Genomic DNA, 20,787 nt, shown 5'->3' on the forward strand with positions numbered 1-20,787 from the left:
GTCCCCCCCCCCTCTCGCTCTCTCTCTCGCTGTGTGTGGGTGTGCACATTAGCCTATTCGCGCGCACTCGCCTCTTCGCTTTTTTTTTTGGTCCCTCTTCCTTCGCGATACTGTCCCTCCTCACCCACACCACTCTGCCGGCATCTCGGGCTTTTATTCCCATCCGCATTTGCTCTCCTTGACCGCCTGTTCTCTGTCACCCCGCTATTACTCTCTCTCTCTCTCGGTGAAGGTTCACCCACCCACCCATCCACCCACACACACAGCCGCAGAAGCTTTGCGCCATTCTTGGCCGTTGTGCCTCTCCTCCTCTACACGACTACAAAGGGGGATAAAACGATATTAAAAGGAAGCAAGTCAGCCAAAATGGGATTTACCGACCTGTTCCACCGTACGACGCCGCAGGAGAGGATGCGCGCGTACAAGCGTCAGCTGGACCGCACCTGCCGCGACCTTGACCGTGAGCGCACCAAACTGACCACGCAGGAGCGCCAGATTCTCATGGAGATGAAGAAGATGGCGAAGCAGGATCAGGTGGACGCGGTGCGCATCATGGCCCGCGACCTTGTGCGCACGCGCAAATACAACCAAAAGATGTACCGTATGCGTACCCAGATCCAGGGTGTGTCGTTGCGCATACAGACAATGCAGTCCTCAGTGCAGATGGCGGACGCCATGAAGGGTGTGACCAAGGCGATGCGCTCCATGAACAATAAAATGAACATTCCTGAGATGCAGAAGATCATGCGTGAGTTCGAGAAGCAGAATGAGATGATGGGCATGAAGGAGGATATGATGAACGACGCCGTCGACGAAATCATGGATGACGACGGTATGGAGGAAGAGGAGACAGAGCAAGAGATTCAGAAGGTAATGGACGAGGCGGGGCTTGAGTTCCGCACGAAGGTCGGCGTCACCGACACAGCGCTGCCGCAGAAGAGCACCGAGGCTCAAGCAGATACGGATGAGCAGCTGGATGCCCGTCTGGCCGCACTGAAGGCGTCCATGAAGTAAAGCAGCCGCAGGTCTCTTCAGAGGATGTTCCGTCTCTCTGTGTGTCTGTGTGTGTGTGTGCACGCACACCAGCAACCCAGCATGCCATTTGTCGTCGGTGCTTTTTTTCTGAGATAGGTGAAAAAAGAACGAGGGAGGTGTGAGACGCACCTCAGCTGCTTTATCGACGTTGTACGAGAGAGGTGCGTGGCTGTGTATGTGCGCGTGCGTGTCTCTGAGTTGGTGTGAGAATGCATCTGCACGTCTCGCAAGGCCACCAGACCTGCGTGTTTTTCCCTTTGTGCTTCTCTGATTCGAGGGTGGCGCGCCCTGCACGGAGGTCTGGAGCGACGGCAAGTCTTCCTGAGTGTGTGGAAGAGAGTATCGCCGCTGCTGCTTCTGGTGATTATAATTCCTCTCTTTTTTCTCGCCCCCCCCCCCCTCTTTCCCCCTCCTTTCTGAGCCTAGCGCGTGGACCTGCCTCTCTGTCCACGCCAGAGAAAGGGAGGCGGATGTACACATCGCACAGTATTGATGGTATCGAAGGGGCTACGGTAGCAGAAGGAGCGAAGGAGGGCAGAGGCCTCTCACCCATTTCATCATCGCTCCGCAGCAACAACTACAACAGTAAGAGAAGAACCGATGGCCGAAGGAAGCAACAGCCACAGCGTCATGGCGGGGGGGAGGGGAGAGGATTGAAGCTCTACAGCACAGCGCGCTGCTCTTGGACAGCACGTCATTGGATTGGAGGGAGCAGACGCGAGGTGCGGTGCGTTGGGTTGACTTCTCTCTGTCTTTGACCACGCGTTTGGGGGAATGGGATGGATGATGTCTGTCATGGCTCCTCTCTCCACCTTTGCCCAAGCCAAGGGGTAAGGCATTGACCGTGTTGGTGGCATGCGTTCTCCTCTCTCTCTCTCTCTCCCTCTTTGGGTACTGGCGAATACACTGGTGAATGTGCGTGTGTGTTGGGGGGAATGCCACGACCACGCCGGTTACCGCCTCCATTTCTTTTCGCCCGTGCTTTCCTCTCTTTTTCTTCTCCCTTTTCGATGTTTCCACGCGTGACCAAAACAAACAAACAACACCCGTGGCCACACTCTGGAACGACAGCGATAACAACAGCCCCCCCCCCTCTACCCCACCTGCCCGCATCACACGTCTTTGCCCCTTCTGCATCCACTTTGAGGGAGGCTAGCACACGCACACGCACACAGAGAGGCGGATAGCAAGAAGAAAAACAAACAAAGGGGCCCAAATGAGGGCGTCATCTGTACTGGACCTCAACAAGAAGTGGTTTATGGTGCCACTGCCGCTGCGCACTTGCAGTCTGCGCGATGTGGCCACCGCCACCGTCACCAAAGAGCAGATGGACACGTACTACCAGGAGGCGCAGGCCATCCTTGATGGAGAAGGCAAGGCGGCGCAGATGGACCACGGCCGCTGGTACAGCTCGCAGTTTATGAGTCGCGGTACGACGTCCGATAAGATCGCCTCCGCCGCGGTGAAGCTCGCAGATACTGACTTCATGTTCTACCTGGACGGATTCACGTTACTCTTTGATACAGCGCGCATGGACACACACCACTACGAGGCGGCGCTCAAGGCGCTGACGGCTGTGTGGCCAAAGCTGTTGCCACCTCGCCCGCTGAAGCGCTTTGTCTCGCAGTACTTTGCCACACTGCCAACGGACGAGGTGGCGCGCAAGACGACACTCGTCTACTGGTATCTTGAAGACTACCTGAAGCGCACCTACGCTCAGTTCCTGTCCTTGGGCGAGTCGATGCTGAAGGACCGTATTGTGCAGCGCCGCGATACGTGGCTGGATGCTGTGGGCAAGCTGCTCTGCTCCATTGCCGAGGGCCGCAGCACTGCCATGGCGATGATGATTGACAAACTGGGCGATCCTCTCTCTAGCGTCGCACACAAGGCGTACCATCACTTGCTGAAGCTTCTCTCGGAGTCCTCTACGCACCAGTCGATGTTGTTTACAGAGTTGGAGAAGACCATCTTCATGAAAAACTGCCCACTTCGGACAATGCGCTACGCCGCCAATGTCATGAACCAGCTCGTCTTCAGCAAGGAGGAGCGTAAGCTGGCACTCAAGTGCGTACAGACCTACCTTAGCCTCTTCCGCCAGCCCGCCCTAACCGGCAACGTCGACTCCACAGTGACGACGGCCATCATTGTTGGGTTGCGCCGTGCCTTCCCGTACGCTGGGGTCGACCTGGCCTCGCTGGAGGAGCACCTCAACGCTCTTTTCATCCTTGCCAACACTGGCAGCTTTCAGCAGCGCGTGGCCACACTGACGCTGCTGCAGCTTCTCGCCTTCAATAAAGGAACGGCGGAGTCTTTCCTAAATCGCTGGTACCGTACCCTCTACGGACTGCTGCTGCTCTCGCCGAAGCAGATACCGCAGTCGGCGCAGCTCACTAACTTTTTCTCCCTCTTACACAAGGCCATGCGAGCCGACAAGTCGAAGGCACGCGTGGCTGCCTTCGTTCACCGACTTCTGCAGCGCGCCCTCTTCTTCAACGACGCTGTCATCTGTGCGGTGCTCTTGTTAGTCGGCGAGATGTCACAGGCTCACCCCCACGTGCGCAATATGCTCAAGGCGCACGCGAACCCCCCAGCCCCCTCTACCGCGCTCGCACATAAGTGCAAGGCCGGCCAAAGCACGAGCAACGCCAGTGCGGCCTCCTCCAGCTCCGACTACGACCCCAGGGCTCGTGAACCGCTCTTCGCGAACGCCGCCGGAGAGTGTGTTTGGACACTCAACGTTCTCTCGCGCCACTCACACCCGTCTGTCGTCAAGCTCTCCATACTGTTGCTCTTTGGCGAGGACATTGTCTTTGATGTGCATCCGCTCGATGACATGACGCCGCTCAATTTCCTCAACATGTTTGTCGACGCCACGCCCGATGTAAAGGAAGAGGACGACTACAAGGGCAGCGGTGCGACTACAGGCATTTCCATCTTCCACCGTGCTGCACACAAAGCGAGTCTGCCCAGCACGTCCGACCCGTACTTCGTCAACGCCAGCCCGCAGGATGTGGACGTGTCGGCACTCTTTCTGCACCGGTACGCCGTGCAGCGTCGTCGATTCCTCGAAGGCTTGTCGCAGGTGCGCACCACCTGGGGTGATGCGAGTGGCGAGGCAGATGTGGCGATGCGCGTGACAAGCCTTGACACGGCCCTCTTCGGTCCCTCTGGCACGCTGGCCGACCCCGCGGAGACGACAAGTGCAGCGGGCGCATCATGTGGTGTCAAGAAGGCAGCAGCGACACCAAGGCGTGCGGCAACGAAGGACAAGTACGGGGAGGTGTCCCGTGAGGAGGAGCAGGACGGGCAAGACAGCACCGATGGCACAGCGGACGACGGTGATGACGGCCGTGATGGTGGTCTGGTTGACTTCGACGCCGAGGTCAGTGATAACGATCTCGAGTGGGGTCTGGATGACGATGCCGCCTACGACACCGAGCTCGATGAGGAGGAAATGATGGTGGAGAAAGATGAGGAGGATGCTGAGAATGCGCTGGGCGGAAGCACTGCGGCGGTAGCCTCCATAGCGGACGAGGGGGACGACTTTCGCGAGCTCATCGAGATGAACACGAAGGAGATATCGAAAAAACGCCGGCTCGAGATGGACTGGCTCGAGAGTCGCTCGGCTGGTGGTAGTGGGGGCGGCTTCGGTTTCGGCCGCGGTCGTGGACGCGGCGGTGCCAGCCGCACTGCTGGTGCCTCTCCATACGGCCGTGGTCGCCTGTGCGGTCGCTTTTCTTCTCGCATTCAGAGTGGCGACGGCTTCAGGCGTGGCCGCTACTAAAGGATCACTACCAGACAGCGCCGCCGTGCGCACTCATCGCTCCGGCTTTGCCTCTGCTCGCTGCCTTGTCACTTTCAGCTGTGCAGCAATACGGCGCTGCACCTCCGTTTTCCCCCGAGAGTCGGCGGCGACGTGCGCTCCTCGACTCGCTTCCCCTTTTCTTTACCTGTTTTGCTTTGCTGAGTGCTAAAACGCGAGTCTGCGTCGGCGTACGTGTGCATGTGAGGCGGGGCCCTGATTTCCTTCATCCTCCCCCACGCGCGCCTGGCAGCTCCGAGGATGGCCGACGGTTAATGGTGTCTTGCTCACAATTTTCTTGTTTTCTTTTCGCTGTGAAGGCTGCGTGTGTGTTTGTTGACTGCTGTTTTGTGTGTGGGTGTCCGAGCCGGCGTCTTGTTCACGTTTAATCAGTGACACTGTGCTAAGCCATCTTCACCTATGCTCTCGTGTCATGGCCATAACTAACAAGAAAGCGGGAAAAAAAAGCAAAGCCAACGCGAGTATAAAGTTTCCATAGAGCGTAGGCGTGAAGATGGAACGGCTCACAAGGTGGCAACCGGATTCACCGCCCCCCCCCATGAAGGAAAGCGTATGCGCGTCGTAGCAGCAAGAAGCACTTGCCTCCTCCTGGTCTCGCCAAATTGTCGGCTGAAGACGCTTGGGATATTCAGATCAAGTGAGCGTTGGGAGAAGAGGAGACGGAAAGGTAGCGCTTCTGTGGTAACAGCAGCTGTGCAAGACCATCCATACAAGGGGCTCTGTTCTTGAGCGCTAAGACATTGAATGGGGCATCAGCACGTAATTGGTGCGTTCCTTCACTTTTTTGCTCTCATTCTTCTCTCCTCGACGGCAGTAAGCCTATCTGCTGTATCGCCCAATGGAATGAATGCTTGTGCGTGCGTAGTAGCCCCTCCGGCACTTCTCCAGTAAAGCTCCGCATTACTCGCGCTGAAACTGTCCACTCTCTCAGTCGTTCTTCTGTCTGCCCCCCCTTCTCTTTTCCTTTTCTCTGACGCTGTGGCTGGGCCAACCCTCTGCCCACTGTGCGTTTTTTCTCTCTCTCTCTCTGTGTATGCGTGCGTGTGTGGGGGGGATCTGCGCCATCTCCGGCTGCACCACGCCACTGGTGAAACGATAATAATGACGATGCGCCCACACTAGCATCTCTTATTTTCCCCCCATTCCTCCTCCACAAAAAAGGCCAAACTCGAAAGGTAAAGTATATCGTCTGCGGGCTAGACCTACCACGCAGTGCCGTTGTTGTTGTTTTCTTCTTTTGCCATTACCTACATTCCCTCCCTCCCTCTCTCTCTCACACTGTGTGCCCCCATCTTGTGTCCCTTTGCGCCTTTTACAATCTCCATCACCGCCTTCTCTCTTCTCGTGTGGTGCGCGCACCTGGGCGTGCTCGTGTTGCTCTTATACTCCGCTCCTTTCTCTCCACTTGCGCTGCCGTAGCAGGCGCACTTGAGCGAGTTGGCGCTAGCGCCAGCAACTAGAGCAAGATAACCTATCAAAGGAATCCGACTTGGAGTGTGCGTTAGCGTGGCCGCATCGCTGCATACTTCCTGGGTGTGTTACTGCTCTCTCTGCATCGCTTTGCACAGCATCTCTCAGTTTCGTCCGGCTTGTCAGTTCTATCATGCCCCTCGTTGCCGCCAAGACGTCGACTAATGCCACGGCCGCCACGAAGCGTGCCGAGGCGGAGCAGCTGAAGCGCCTCATGGCCCTTTACCGCGCCGTGTGTGTGCGCCATGACGAGCTCGGCATGGAGATTGTGCTCAACGACATACTTGCCTTACTCACCAGTACGCACCAGCACGAGCAGGCAGAGGCGTTCATCGCGACATGCAACATTACCCTGCCGCATCGCGCGAACAACCAGGCTGCTCGCTACTTTTACTACGTCGGTCTCACACGTGCGCTGCGGCTCGAGTACGTCGACGCGCATCAGTGTCTGCAGCAGGCACTGCGTAAGGCACCGGAGCGCGCCTTCGGCTTTCGCATCGCGACGACAAAGCTGTCTTTGGTAGTTCAGCTGCTTCTTGGTGAAATTCCGCCTCGCTCTGATTTCCTCGCCAAGGACATGCGCGACAGTCTCGCGCCGTACTTGCAACTCGCCTCGTGCGTGCGCTTTGGGCAAGTAGACCGCTTCATGACGGTTCTGCGCGAGCACCAGGTGACCTTCGAGCATGACCGCACCCACTCCCTTATCCTGCGTGTCCATCAGCACGTCATCAAGACAGGACTGCGCCGCATCTGCCAGGCGTACAGCCGAATCAGCATCTCCGACGTGTGCTCAAAGCTCGCCATGAGCAACGTGTCGGATGCTGAGTACATCCTCTCCAAGGCTATCCATGATGGTGTGATTGATGCCGTTCTAGACAACGAAAAGGGCGAGCTCATCTCCAGCGATAGCATCGACGTCTACTCCACCTCTGAGCCGCTTTACGCGCTGCAGCGCCGCATCCAGTTCCTGAACTTGACGCACAACGACGCCAAGCGCGCCATGCGCTACGACGTGACGGACCCCGAGATTATCGAGGAGCGTCGCAAGGAGGCTAAAGCGGAGCGCGATGAGCTGGAGCGTGCCATCCAGGATGAGTCTACTGGGATCGACAACGTGAACTTTGAGGACGGCCTGTAGAGGATGTGAACTGTCACGAGACGCGACGGGGAATTAGTTGGATGCCGCGCCTGCACTTTCGCGGCTTCTTGCGTCTCCGAGAGGAGAGTGACTCGGAGGCGGGGGAGGAGGGGGCGGGACCCAAGATGTACAGGTCAGAGAGCCGATGGACATACACTCACATCTTTCCTCCTCCCTCCTCCATCCAGGCATCCCTATCTTTCGTTCCACGTGTGGCTTGTCTGTCCACCTGACACGGTGTGTCGCTCTTGGATCCTCTGCTTGCCCACCGGCCTACCCCCTCCTCCCTCCTGAAAGGGTAACCGAATGTATGAAGAGCGAGCCGTCCCTCTCTCCTTGTATGTGCGGGGGGTGTGTGGTGGTGGTGGTAGTGGTGTGGAGGGAGGGGGGATTTATGTGCGTAGGCGGGCCGGTGCCCAGATGTCTCTGTGTGTAGCGCTGTTCGTTGGTTTGACGTCTTTTGTGTCGTAAAAGAATAACGTTGTCCACAAAGGTGCGTAGACGCGCGGCTACGCACCTTTTCCTTTTCGCGCTGCCGCGCCAACTCGTGCGGAGATCAGATTGATCGCTCCCCTGCACCGCGAACACCCAGTGAGGAGGAACATCACGCCAGGAGTGACGAGCATGCCTGTTTTTCCTCACTCGCTCTCACTCCTCCTTTGTTCAACACTCTCACTCCTTTCCTTCACATGAGCGCCTGACGTTTTTTTTTTTACTTTCCGTGCTGGTCGTGGTTGAACCCAGTGGCACTGGCTCTGGCCGCGCAGTTTGTCCTGGATCGGCACGTGCTAGTTTGCGAGAGAGCGACCGGTTTCATCAAGCCACGTATCCCCACTTTCTCCCCAGTTTCACACACATTCGAAGAGACGAGAGGGTCGTCCCTCTTCTCTAACTCGACCCTCCGCCCACTCAACAGGGTGGTGCAGATACGATATTTTGTTTTTACTCCTCACTCCTTCCCCAGGAGGATACACCGACGCACACACGCACAGGTGAGTGGGACGGCTCTCTGCCCCAAACACGAGTCTAATCCATCGTTCTCCAGTGCTTGCTCGAGCCTCTCTCTCTCTGCTGGCGGTTTGCACTGCACGGCAGGTATTCAATGAAGAGAAAATACGCAGCTTGCCAAGAAAGAAAATGAGCAATTTCACAACGCCGACCATGGCGAAGACCTCCACGGATGATATGCAGCAGCGCACGCCCTCGATCTATCCCAGCGAGAGAGTGCGCAAGCTGTCGCGGCGCGAGTCAGCGCTGCCGCTATGCATGTCCCGCGCTCAGCATGAGGCACGCCGTCAGTCCACTTCCACCTACTCGGCCAGCAGGCGACGCAGCCACCGTCCCAGCTATTCGTATGGTAACCCAAATGTCGTTGCACTCGTATCACCGGCGGCAAACGCCTGGGGCGCTTTGCTGAGCTGCTCCGAGGTGGCCACCGACGTGGGGCGGGCGATCCAGATGTGCTCCTTCTACCCCAGCATGCGTATCAACGGCACCGCCTTCGAGAACTCCCTTAACCTGGCTCACCGGCAGAGTATGCACGTTACTAATAGCTCAGTCGGTATGCTTTCTCACGGTCGGGTGGGGGTTGGCGACGCCAACAGCAGCATTGTTTCCATCGTGCAGGATGATGGGGTGGCCCCGCGTGCCATGAGCATAAGTGCGGTGCCTGAGTCTTCTGCAACGCTGCGGGAAGCGATGGAGGAATCGCGCTCCATGCTCGAGTTGAGTCAAGGCAGCATTCTCGCTGCGTCTACTGGCGGCGCTGGGGTGCCTAGCAGTGGCCGCAACTCTCTCTCCACCGTAGCAGATGCTGCTGCGCGCACTGTCGCGCTCACGGGCAGCAGCAACATGGTGCAGATGGCGTGTGCCATGAAGCGTGCTGCGATGTGGGAGGTGTTAGTGGTGACTGCCCTAACTCACAGGGAAATGAAGCTCCGCTTCCGCCGCCAGCGGCTGCACCGAGCGCTAGAGCGCCACCTTTTGCCCACGCTGCTGAAGCGCAAGGCCGAAACGGGGTCGGTGGTTCCCAAGGGTGCTCGCTCAAAATACACTTCGAACACCGGCAGTGACCATTACACCAGCCGAGGCGCTCCGGGCGAAGATGCCAACCCTACCCCTCAAGGCACCTACCTCCGCGACCACAACGCCTTCTTTGACTCTCTAAACAACGCCGCTCTCCTCCAATGTTTCGCTGAGACTATGCTGCGGCAACGCTTCCTGCCAGGCGACATCATTGTAAAGGCTGGCGACTCTAGCCAGAAGGCCATGTATTTTCTCATCTCCGGCAAGTGCGAGGTGTGCACGGAACGGGGGCGGCAGTATGGCAACAACGCTGAACCAGCCGACGAGGCGAGCGCCATGAATGATAATGCGCGACACCATCAACTGAAAACTGTCGGCGGGGCTGCGTCCCGACCAACCAAGGAAGTGATCATGGCCGGCACCTCTTTTGGTGGCGTGTTTGGTGGCAGCGCTCTCTTCGCTGGCACCTACCGCGCGTTGTCACAGTGCATCATGTGGGTACTGCGCGCCGAGGACTTTGAGGACGTCTTTCGCTCGTTTGCAGACCGCGTGATGCTGGACAAGTACAAGGAAGAGGTGCGACAGCATAGTCTGTGGTGGCTGCAGCAGTGGTACCACCCGGCCAAGTGCTATGGATCCATCCCCATTTACCGTAAGCTCACGAAGCGCATGTCCGCCTACCTAGGCGACTTTATCCCCATTGTAAAGGTGCGCGGTGAGACAATCTTCTCCCACGGTGACGTTGCTGGTGACGTGTACTGCATGCTCGAGGGAACAGTTCTGCGGCGGACAAAAGATGCAGCAGGAGCTTACGGAGACAACGGCGTTGCGCAGCGTCTGGGCACCAATTCCTTCACCGCGCTCAATGTTTCAGGCCGCTACCTCATGCTGGGTGAGGAGCCGCACCTGATCCCTGGGGTGCAACCGTACACATGCACCGTCAGCAGCCGCGTAGCGCTCTTTTTCAAGATACCTGGCGAGCGGTTTGTGGACGCGCTGCTCGACGACCCGTTGCTCTACGCCCAGCTGCGGGGGCAACTGATGCAACGGCGGCAGGACAACATGCGCCTTCACCCCGAGTGCCTTGCCCATGTACCGCTGCTGCAGCGCTTCCCCGCCGAGAAGCGTGCAGAGCTTGTGCAGTACGCGCGCCCACACTTGATAAACCGCTCCGTCTCGGTGTGCGATCCGGCGCAGCACCTCTCTGACCTTTTCATTATCGTGAGCGGCAGCGTCCGTGATCCGCGGCACTGCAGCCAGAAGGCTACCAAGTCCCTCGAGGTGCCGGCCTCGTGCGAGGTTGAAAATCCGGATGGTACGCCAGGCGAGCACGGTGGCGGCGCCAATGCACACGGCAGAAACAGCAAGACAGATGGGCGCCACCATGGCAGTATGGGCCGGCAATCAGGGCACGCAGCAAAGCGGGACACAGCTCTCACTTCTAGTCCTGGAGTTGTTGACTCTATTGGCACCGCCAAGCAGCGCCTTCATAACAGTCCTCGTGAGGAAGACGCAGTGCGGCGCAGCACCGGGACCCGCCTCTCCGAGGTTGTGGCTGGCGAGGCGGCGGAGGCGGAGGCAGAGGTGGAGGAGCAGGATGGCGTAGAGTGGAACTTCTCTTTTCGCGATGCGTCGTTTTCGACATTAGCGGCGATAATGACATCCCCGAACAACGCTGTGAGTCTGAAGGCAAGTGGGACCCTCAGCGCAGTCTCGGACACTGTGACGTCGGCGCAGCTGCTCCAACAGCTGCTGGAATCGGCACCCCTCATCTATCCGGACGAGTCGGAAGACATCAATCCAGCGCTGCCAGTGCAGCCAAGCCGCCGCCTCGCCTCGGCCCTGGCAGGCAGCTGGGAGGCCCTTCTCTTGGAGAAGTGGCCCAACGGGTGGGAGTCAGTGACGACGGTGGAGATGTGGGCCATTCCAACACGAATGCTGCGCCTCGTGTACAATAGCTGCCCCAAGCCTGTACAGCTGTCCATCTTGAACGGGTTACGGCAGGCACAGATGGAGGACCTGCAGCTGCCCACTCTCCCCCACACAAAGCTGCCACCGATGAGCACCTACACTCAGTATGGGGAAGCAGGGGTGGGGGCAGCGGTCACAGCCACGAAGGAAAGGGCCGCGCCGCGGACAAAAGGCTTCAGTCGGCGAGGGGGTGACAGGAGGATTACCTCGCCGTCACTTAGTGGTTGTACTGCAGGGATAAACAGCGAGGAGGGCGGGATAGTGGAGGCAGGGGTGCAGCACTCGGCTGTCACGCACAGCACTGATCCGAAGAAGTCGTCTGCCCGCACAGCCGCGGTGAAGCCTGTCAGTGACGAAGCAAAGGGAGAGGTGCGTCTACTCATCCCTGCTGCTTCCAGAGGCACGGCACAGGGGCCGACGCGACCGCTTTCAAAGCGGAAGACCACCCCACCCACCAGCCGTACCGAGGCAGACGCAATTCACCACGCACCGTCGCGCGGGGACGTGGTGCCGGCGAATGCGTCGGCGTGCCGGGCCCAGAACGCTCAGGCGCGCAGCTTGCGGCGACTCCGCGAGGCAGCCACCGATCGGGGTGTCATTAAGGTAGTCCCCGCAGAGCCCACGGTAGACCCCGCTTTGCTAGCATGCTACGAGGGCGTGAGAGGGGCCGCCGATCCACTAATGCTGCGGATCGTTCGCGACCCGGCGGTGGTGCCACCGCCGTGGGGCACAAGCGGCGTGATGCCGGCGCCTACCTCGATCACATCAGCACAACGGCTTCCACCGATTGCACCGTCTTCTGAAGCCGCCCCGGCGGAGGCGTGGCCAACTCTTACTGCGGCGCGGGATCGTTGGTTCCAGGCTGTGCCATCGTATGAGCCCTTGCCAGGGACGGTGCACGCGGCGCAGACGCTCGCGTCGTCGCCGGTGTTTGCGCCGAACTCGACTGTCCTGGCGTCCGCCCACATCTCCCCCATCCGCCAGCATGGCAAAACGCTGGAGGGCTACGTGGCCTACTATTCCGCCGCTGTCTCTTCAGCTCGCGCTGCCAACAGGGCAACACGTAGCGAAACGGCGGCTGCCGCACCCGTTACCGCTTCTACGCGCTCTTCATCGCAGACGGGGCTAGGCATCAGCCGCAATCATTTGCCGAAGCGCCGCGCCTACGCCGTGTGAGGCCCTGATGCAACTATCAGGGAAGGGCTGTGGACGGTTGTAGTTAGCACCTTAATCTCCGTCTAGGGTGTGGCGGTCATTCAGTGGAGTGTCTGCTCTGGCTACCGCCGCCGCGTGTGTGTGGGTGAGTGGGTGCCGTGCCTCGCAGCGTGTGCTGCGGCATTGACCAGCAGACGTTGATGGGCATGCGCTCTCTCTCTTCGTTATTCTTCCAGATCATTTTATCTGTGTTGCAGGCAAAGGGGGGGGGTCACGTGTATCGTAGACCACTTGAGTGACATGTGTGGTTCACTTCCTTTCTTTCCTTGCGATGTGCTTCCCGTTGTGCTCGGCGGCGCGCACGCGTCTATCATGCGCCCACCCACCCACACATCCTCCTCCTAGGCAAAGGCGGGCACTCGCGCGCAGGCATTCGGGTCGGTGAATCTCCTCCTCGTTTGTGCTTCTCGTTGTTGGCGTGCCTCGTTTGGCGTTGGCCTTGGCACACTGGCACGTCCGGGCGTGCCGGAAGGGGGAGGGGGGGTGCCGGCCCAACGGGACCCACACACCCGCCCTTGTTTTATGGACTGCCCCGCTGTTTTGTTGTTTGTCACTGCATCCCGCACCCCCTCTCTCTGAACTTCTGCTACTCTCCATCGATTGTTCTTCCTCGATTGGTAGAGCACAAGCGCCCCCCCCCCCCCTTCCCTTCACATGCACGTAAAGATGTACATAGTGGAGATGGTGTGGCTGCACTGGATGAAGCCACACCATCTCCCTCTCTTGCTCCCTGGTCATCTTCTTTTCTTCACGCCTTTCCCACTTTCTTCTTCTTCTGTGCGCGGACCATCCCCACCCCTGGCGGCAGAGTCGTCGCCTTCTTCCACTCACCTTCTCCTTTTCCTATCACATGTACCTCCTCTCTTATGTTGCCCTCTTGTTCTCGACAGCCTTCTCTCTGCCGCGTGTGTGCCTCTCTGCACCCTCGAGCCTTACATCTGTCTCCCCTTTTCGATGCATCGAAAGGGGGAGTCATCAGCGCGCCTCTTCAGCACGCATCTACATGGAAGAAGCAACAGCCAAAGAGGCCCAATACGGCACGTACGCGGCAAGTTAGGAGAGGTCTACTTTCGCCTCTCAGCGCCTCATCCCCCCTCCCCTCTTACGGCTGCGCACACCGCTGAGCGGAGGGCGATTTTTTGTTTGTTTGTTTTTTGCTCTGGGTGGGGGGGAAGGGGACCCAAGGAGAGTGCCGCGGCCCATTAGACGCCTTCAGCGTTGAGTGAAGCACACCCGGCGTGCATTTCTCCCACTTTAGGGAAGCAGAGGCGGGTGTGTGCTTGTGGTGCAGACTTGAAAGCTGCAATGTATGTTGAAGCGTAGCAGCGGCTTGGCCACCACCAGCCCTCGCCCTTTCCTCTCGCTTTTTCTCTCTCCTCACGCACCGACTTAGACGGCACGCGCAAGCGTGCGGGCCACCACTGATGTGTGCCCCCAAGGCAGTCACTCAAAGACACGCCTTGTCTCAAGTCTTCCTTTCTCGCTTGCCTCTTCTATTCGTCTCCGCTTTCTTCTTCCCGCCCTCCCTCCTTCCCCTTTCCTGCACACCCCCTGTCCAACACTCCACATATACGCCCGCACGGACTCGCTGGTGCGGTGTGCTGTCGCTGCTGCTGTGCCGCCCCAATGGGGTGATGGTCTTTCTCACCCTTCTTTTCACCGTTCCCGTGACTTCTCGGCACGCGCTCGCGCCGTGTCCTGTGTTCCTGCCCCGCTACTTTTCCCTCTTCTACGGACAGCAGCGCCCATCCATATACGTAGAGAAGGACAAGTGCGTGCGCAAGACGAGGCGTCGACGTGAAAGGAAAAGAGACAGTAGCGAGTGTCAGGAGCTCTCAAGTTACTCCTCTCTCCCCTCACCCGCGTCGGTACCTACATCCCGCTATTTCACTCTCCAACGCATCGTCTCTCTCTCTCTCTCAGGAAGCTTAGGTCTCCCACTCCTTCAAATACACATCCGCGGCAGCAGAAGCGGCGCAGCTCTGTGCCTAGCACCCTCGACGCTCTGTGTAGCGTACCCTGAACTCGAGCCTTTGCGCCTTAACTTTACCGCATTCGAGAGGCATATTTCTCTCTCTTGCTTGTGCTATTCGCAGGTGCCCACTTTTTCTGGGCATCTGCTCATGTCCGGCATCAACTGGGCGCTTGAAGAGAATGGAGCTCAGATCGCCGAGGTGTCTCACGAGGCGGCGCACGTCGCCAGCACCGCCTCCCACCTGCTGCAGCTCCGCGAAGACCAACTTTGGGTCACCGGTGATGCCCCGCAACACGTGACGGTGTACCTCTCTGCGTCTCACCCACCGCTACAATACGCCGGCTGGCACGTGTGGCAAGACTACCTTACCAATCCCCGCATGGTCGAGATCGCGTCTGGCGCGTCACCAGACACGATGAGCGTTCTCCTTGTATGTCAAGCACTACCTGGAGCTGGTACCCAGGTGTGGAAGCTTCCGCGTGCAATCCCGCAAGAGCACCGATACGTGCGCTACAGGATCATGGACACCTTCGGCCCAGGCCCAACGTACATGAACAAAATTGTGCTCCTGGAGAATGACCCTGGCTCGCGTTACGGCGCGCCCAGCCAACTAGTAGAACGCGCCGCAGCGTCAATGGATGACTTTCTTCGTGGAGAATCCGTTTCTCCGCGCCCATCTGCCGCTACGGTGTTGCCCCACATGTCTTCTCCGGCATCCGCATTGCGACCAGCCGGTGCTGCTGGCAGCTTGGACAGAAGCCCTCTACCACGACTGGCCCCGCCGACGTCGGTGCTGCCTGGCGCAGCTACCGCCTCGACACCCACCCCTCGCGGCGCTCGTTCGGCAGATGTTGAGGTGTTCATCGGCTCTGGGCTGTCTGCGTCAGTGCACCGTGGCGATTGCACAAACGGCAGCGCTGTCGGTCGCTCGCCGGGAGAAACTCGCAGCTGCAGCCGCATGAGCCAACTACTCCGTGACCTCGACGACGACATCAAGATGCTGAAGCCAATCAAGATCGTCTCCCCGGGAAAGAGCTTGCTCTTGCACATGCCACAGGAGCCGCCCGCTAAATCGTTGGGCAGTGGGAGCGAGGCCGATGCTTCCGCAGCACAGCAGCGCGGAGATAATCGAGAAGGGAACGCCGATGGTAAGGGCGACGACAATGGCGAGGACAAGCCGACCGCACGTCACCACAACCGCCGGCATCACTGTCGCAGCAGCAGTCGCCGTCGAAACCGCGATGACCGAGGAAGGCGCAGCCGCAACAAGGGGTCTGCACAGCCGGAAGGTAGCCAAACCCCCCAGCCAACCCCAATGAGCACCTCACCGATGGCTTTGGGAGGTTGGGCACCGCCTGCGGTGCCCTCCTCGGCAGTAGAGCTCTGTTCCTTGCACAGTGCGCGTCTAGGTGCGCTGGAGCAAGCAGTTGCGGCGCTGAACGAGGCTGTGCAGTACCAGCGCGATGATCTCACCATGGTTAGACGCGTAGTGCTGCAGCAGGCGATGGAGCGCCGCAGGGAGGCGGAGCAGCGATACGAGGAAACGCGAAAGATGAGTGCTGCAGCCGCTGCACCTCCACCGGTCGTCGACGCTGACGCCAAGCTCCTCGCGTTACAGGTAGCTGTGCCAGATCAGCGACTGACGCACCGCAGCATAATGGTCGACTTTCCTGAGGATGTTTTACGCGCCTATGTGGAGTCCGTGCTAGACCACAAGCTGCAGAAGCACATGAAAAAGGTTGAAGCAAAGCTGCTGCAGCGGCTGGACAAGCAACTGCATGACCTGATCAACTTTCTCTCCGAGTCCATTGAGACCCGGTTGGCTAGACTGACCCTGTCAACCGCGACGATGCAGGGGCAGGTAGCGATGCCATACCAGCCCTGCTATGCGGGACGCTGGACGCCGACTCAAGCTGGCGGTCCGCCGACAGGCTCGCCGCCTGGTGTGCACAGCATGCCTCACGGCTCCGCCAACACTGTCGGCCGCAAGGTGGACCTTAGTGATATCGGCTCCTCTCTAAGCTCACCGAAAGGGCACCACTATCACACGCCACTAACGCGCACGGACGCAAGTGCGAGAGGGCCAGCGAGTGGCACCGCCGCCGCCGCCGCTCCCGCAGCGCTTCCGGCTTCGTATGTGGCCATGCGCAACTTACCGCATGCCTGTCGCGCCGTAACTGGGGCGCCGTCTGTCTTCATTACAAAGCGCAATTTCTCTTGAGGGGCAAGCGAGGAGCCGTTTGCGGGTTACTCCCCCTTCCCCTCTCCCTTCCACGTCGCCGAATGGCATGCGCGTGCGTGGGCCCACATATATACTACAGTCAAATATAGGCCTTGTACTCATAAAGTTGCTGCTTCATGTGTGTTTTTCGATTCCCCTTTCCTCTCCCTCTCTTGGCGGCACTGCATGAGGCTGTGGATGAGCCGTCGCTCAGTTGTATTTGCGTTGATGTCCGTGTGTGTGTGTGTGTGTGCGTGTGCGTGTGTTTGCCCTCACTCTTCTGTCTGGCTCCTTTTTTTCTTTTTTGGCTCGGTGGGCGGGTGGGAGGCTGTGTAATCGACACTCATCGCGTAGTCTCTGTCTTACTTCGACGATATGTACAGCGCCATAGCGCGCGAGAGTTTTTTTTTGTTTGCCCCCACCCCCACCCCTCCTCCTCCGCTCCGACTCCTCATTTACGAACGGCTTTTTCTTCGTCGCCTTTCCCCCTTGTTCCCGCACGAACCTCTTCCTCCCCTCCCCTCTCTCTGCCTCTGTCTCCCTCTCTTCTTCACCTCCTCATCTTGTACATCGTCTACTTCATCATCAAGAGTATGGTTTTCCGCCCCACCCCCTTTGTTCGTGTTAGACACATTTGTTCTGTACGTGTACCAGACGCCCGCACACACGTCTTTCCTCCGCTTTACTTTCTTTCTCGTCCCTTTACCATTCCTGTCACTGCCAAACTGTGAGGGGGGAGGGGAAGGAGGAAGCCGAAGAAGACGACAATAACTGCGCCAGTCATCTCGAGCGCGCCCCACAGGCATATGAGAAAAGAACTGGAAAGAGCTGTTCCGCAGTACTATAGCTACTGCTTACTTATGATGCCCATGAGGCGTCTTTTGTTGATCGCTTGCTCTATGGAGAGTGGGTTGATGGGTTGCACTTGCCCGCCGCAGGAGGAGCACTCCTGGACTCAGCGGAGCCAGTTGCGTACTCACGGAGGACGCCAGGACATCAGTGCGTCTATGTATGATCAGCTATGGCACGTGTGTCTTTGTGAAGACGAGTGTCCAAGAGCGGCTCCGCTACAGCCACAGTCTCACACACACACACACACACACACACACACACATAAAAGGCATCCGCTTGACGTGTGCCTCACCCACTGTTTGGCATGCACTTCTGCACTCCATGACGCCTTTGCTTTTCTTCTACATCACTCTCTCGCTCGCTCGCTCAGGTGGACGGCGGGCATAGCCTTCACAGAAAAAAAAAACACCACCACCATACTTACCTCTCCTGGCATTCCCTTCTTCCTCTTTCCCGTGCTTCTGCAGTGACTCACAGTTCACACTGAACCTCGAAAGCCCCAACACGACTCTCCCTGCATTCTCCTCCTCCCTAGAAGCGAAAGTGGGGGGCACGCATACATACATCGCAGGCTGGGAGATTGAATAGGATTGGCTCAAGGGACATTGAAGTCTCTCGCATACGCAGAAAAAAGGGGATCGATAGAGAGAGAGAGAAGGAAAACACAACGACCAAACCAGACGAGCCCGTCTAGGCTCACCCCGTGTCTCCACCTCGTTGTGACGCAGTTTGTGGTACAGAAGTTGCCTGGTGCAACTTCAGTTGAGGGAGCAAAGCAAATTCACAAGGAGAAGAAGAGAACAGGCAGCCAGAGCAGCAACGGAGGTTTTGACAGAGATGCAGGCTCGTCGGAATGGCATGATGCGCCGTGTGGCGCGTCGGTACGCGCGTGTGCCTGGTGAGCACGGTGACGCGAATGCACCTCCCTTCTATCCCATCGCCATCAACCCCGGCTGGTGGGGTCAGCCTTTTGCCAAGGTGAAGGATGGAAAGAGTCAGTTTCTTTTTTTCTTTTGCGCCATCTTTCCCGTCGCCTTCTACTGGACTTTCGACGTCACGTTCGGCCAGCGCACGCGCATCGCTCAGGTTGGCAAACGGGCTATGGCCTCCAACTTTCTTTTTAGGCAGCTCGACCTGGATGACCCTGATCACGCTATCAAGTACGAGCAACTGCAACAGGAAGTGGCAGAGAACAAGCTGAACGTCCGCTGGGGCGGCACGAACTTCCTAGCTAGCTACCTTTGGCAGCCAGGCGATCCAGAGCCGGACATCCGCCGCAAGGAGCCCCCCGCGCATCACCCTCATCACTAACGCAGCTCCCAATGGAGTGCGAGGAATGCTGAGGCTGAGCGAGAGGGGGGGTCGTCGTCCCGCGTCGCGCGTTTGCGTACGAGGTGACCTCTGTGTTCGCCGTTGCGAGAACGTGATTATGTATGTGCGCCTGCCTGTCCTGTTGGTTACGAGTATGCCAAGGCTTTGGTGCCGTTGTTGTTGTTGTTGTTGTTGTGTGTTGTCTGAGTGACTGTGTGTGGAAAGGGGGGGTCTTCTTTCTCTTGTGCTGCAATCGAGAGCCTTCCAAGAAGACAGAACGAGGCTTTGGGGGGGGGGGGCGTGGGAGAGTCAAGGAAGGAAGAGGCGACTACACGGCACGTGTGTCCGTTGTCATTCCCACTGCTGCAACACACACGGAGAAACATGTCAGGGCCAAACGGCACAGGCGACAGTGCTACAGCTGACGTTGCTGCTTTGTGTCGCCAGTGACAACGCACCGATACTATCGGCTCCTTCTTTACTAGCTCGGCAATGGAAGTGGATCGCGGGCGCGCGCACCCAGCTCTCCCTCCACAGCTTTCTCCCTACACTTTCCCACCTCACCCGTGTCTTCCTCCTTGATCGGCTTGTGCGTTCTCTTGTCTTCCATTTTCTGCATGCTGCTTCGTTGTCCAGTACCTGCCTTGGGTCTTAGCGTCGAGCGTTCCTCGCTCATCTTTTCCCTACTCACTAGGCTGCGCAACCATCTCAGCAAAAAATAGAGACGACAAAACGGCAGAAAGCAAAAGCAGGTGAAGGTTCGCAAGCAGACAAGGTGCGACGACAACGACCGTTGCGCGGTGTTCTCAGCCCTACGCCTCTGTACTTCACATAGAAGGGTATGTGTATCGCGCACGCGCCCAATCTCGCGCGACGAATGAGGGATAGTCTGTGCAAAACCTGAATGTGCCGTCTGTCTTTGGCATCAAAAGACAGGGCGAGCTCCACGGGCTTGAACTTGGTACTGCAAGGCCATTCTGCAACAGGTACTCCACCTCTTTTTTCATCTCCTCTCTCTTCCATGGATTAACCCGATATGGATGCTGTTTAATGGGAGAAGAATTCACAATTTCAATATCGTGAAACAACACGTTGGTTTGAGTGAGGGTGTCAGAGAAGAGAGATGAAAACTGGGTTAACAACTGTACAAGAGCTTTTCGATGGGAATTATCAAGGTAAGATAAATGCTCATCTAACCCTTTTATTATTTCTGAATTTGAAAGTCTGGGTGGTACTGCCATTTCCTCACGAGCAACCCATCCATCCAATTCAGACTCAACACTAGACACAAGTGCAACTGGGACAACAGAATTATTTTTAGCATCACTGGATCTGCCTACATATGCTTTAAGCATGTTAATGTGGCAAACACGAGTTTTCTTCCTACGATCTGTGGTACGAATAACGTAATTGGTGTCACTCAGTTTTCGTTCCACTGGATACTTGTAGAGCAGACCCAGGGACAGGCAGTAATACCAGCACAGAGTCGCCCACCTGAAAACTCCCGTTAGTACTATGTCTGTCAAAACGTTTCTTCATTTTGTCTGGTTTCACAGCCAAATTTTTTCGTGCTATTCACACCCCCGATGTAAACCTTCCCGCTTTTATTCCATAGTCCTAAACAGAACTGGGGGAAGATGTCACCTTAGTAACTTTTCTTGGAAGAATTTTAAGGGGCAAGAATTTTTGGGGGAAAATTTCCTCCCCCCGGGTGAACCCCATAAACCCGAAAGGTTTTTTTAAAAAAAACC

General features: G+C 57.7%; 6 protein-coding genes across 6 annotated transcripts; all 6 read left to right on the forward strand.

Moving 5' to 3' along the window:
• Positions 1-366: 366 nt before the first annotated feature.
• On the forward strand, positions 367-1,014 carry LBRM_27_1580 (conserved hypothetical protein; the record flags this gene model as incomplete). Its single annotated transcript, XM_001565865.1, has 1 exon — positions 367-1,014. The coding sequence occupies one exon, from the start codon at positions 367-369 to the stop codon at positions 1,012-1,014; it is 648 nt and encodes a 215-aa protein (XP_001565915.1).
• A 1,237-nt stretch (positions 1,015-2,251) lies between these two features.
• LBRM_27_1590 (conserved hypothetical protein) lies at positions 2,252-4,819 on the forward strand (the record flags this gene model as incomplete). Its single annotated transcript, XM_001565866.1, has 1 exon — positions 2,252-4,819. The coding sequence occupies one exon, from the start codon at positions 2,252-2,254 to the stop codon at positions 4,817-4,819; it is 2,568 nt and encodes an 855-aa protein (XP_001565916.1).
• A 1,642-nt stretch (positions 4,820-6,461) lies between these two features.
• On the forward strand, positions 6,462-7,466 carry LBRM_27_1600 (putative proteasome regulatory non-ATP-ase subunit 3; the record flags this gene model as incomplete). The annotated part of the gene is made up of 1 exon (XM_001565867.1): positions 6,462-7,466. One exon carries the CDS (start codon positions 6,462-6,464, stop codon positions 7,464-7,466), a length of 1,005 nt encoding a protein of 334 aa, XP_001565917.1.
• Positions 7,467-8,603: 1,137 nt separating this feature from the next.
• LBRM_27_1610 (conserved hypothetical protein) lies at positions 8,604-12,638 on the forward strand (the record flags this gene model as incomplete). The annotated part of the gene is made up of 1 exon (XM_001565868.2): positions 8,604-12,638. One exon carries the CDS (start codon positions 8,604-8,606, stop codon positions 12,636-12,638), a length of 4,035 nt encoding a protein of 1,344 aa, XP_001565918.2.
• A 2,162-nt stretch (positions 12,639-14,800) lies between these two features.
• On the forward strand, positions 14,801-16,873 carry LBRM_27_1620 (conserved hypothetical protein; the record flags this gene model as incomplete). The annotated part of the gene is made up of 1 exon (XM_001565869.1): positions 14,801-16,873. The coding sequence occupies one exon, from the start codon at positions 14,801-14,803 to the stop codon at positions 16,871-16,873; it is 2,073 nt and encodes a 690-aa protein (XP_001565919.1).
• A 1,689-nt stretch (positions 16,874-18,562) lies between these two features.
• On the forward strand, positions 18,563-19,036 carry LBRM_27_1630 (conserved hypothetical protein; the record flags this gene model as incomplete). The annotated part of the gene is made up of 1 exon (XM_001565870.2): positions 18,563-19,036. One exon carries the CDS (start codon positions 18,563-18,565, stop codon positions 19,034-19,036), a length of 474 nt encoding a protein of 157 aa, XP_001565920.1.
• Between the last annotated feature and the right edge of the window lie 1,751 nt (positions 19,037-20,787).

The sequence above is a fragment of the Leishmania braziliensis genome, chromosome 27 (genome assembly GCF_000002845.2).
Source record: "Leishmania braziliensis MHOM/BR/75/M2904 complete genome, chromosome 27".
NCBI classification, from domain to species: Eukaryota; Euglenozoa; class Kinetoplastea; order Trypanosomatida; family Trypanosomatidae; genus Leishmania; species Leishmania braziliensis.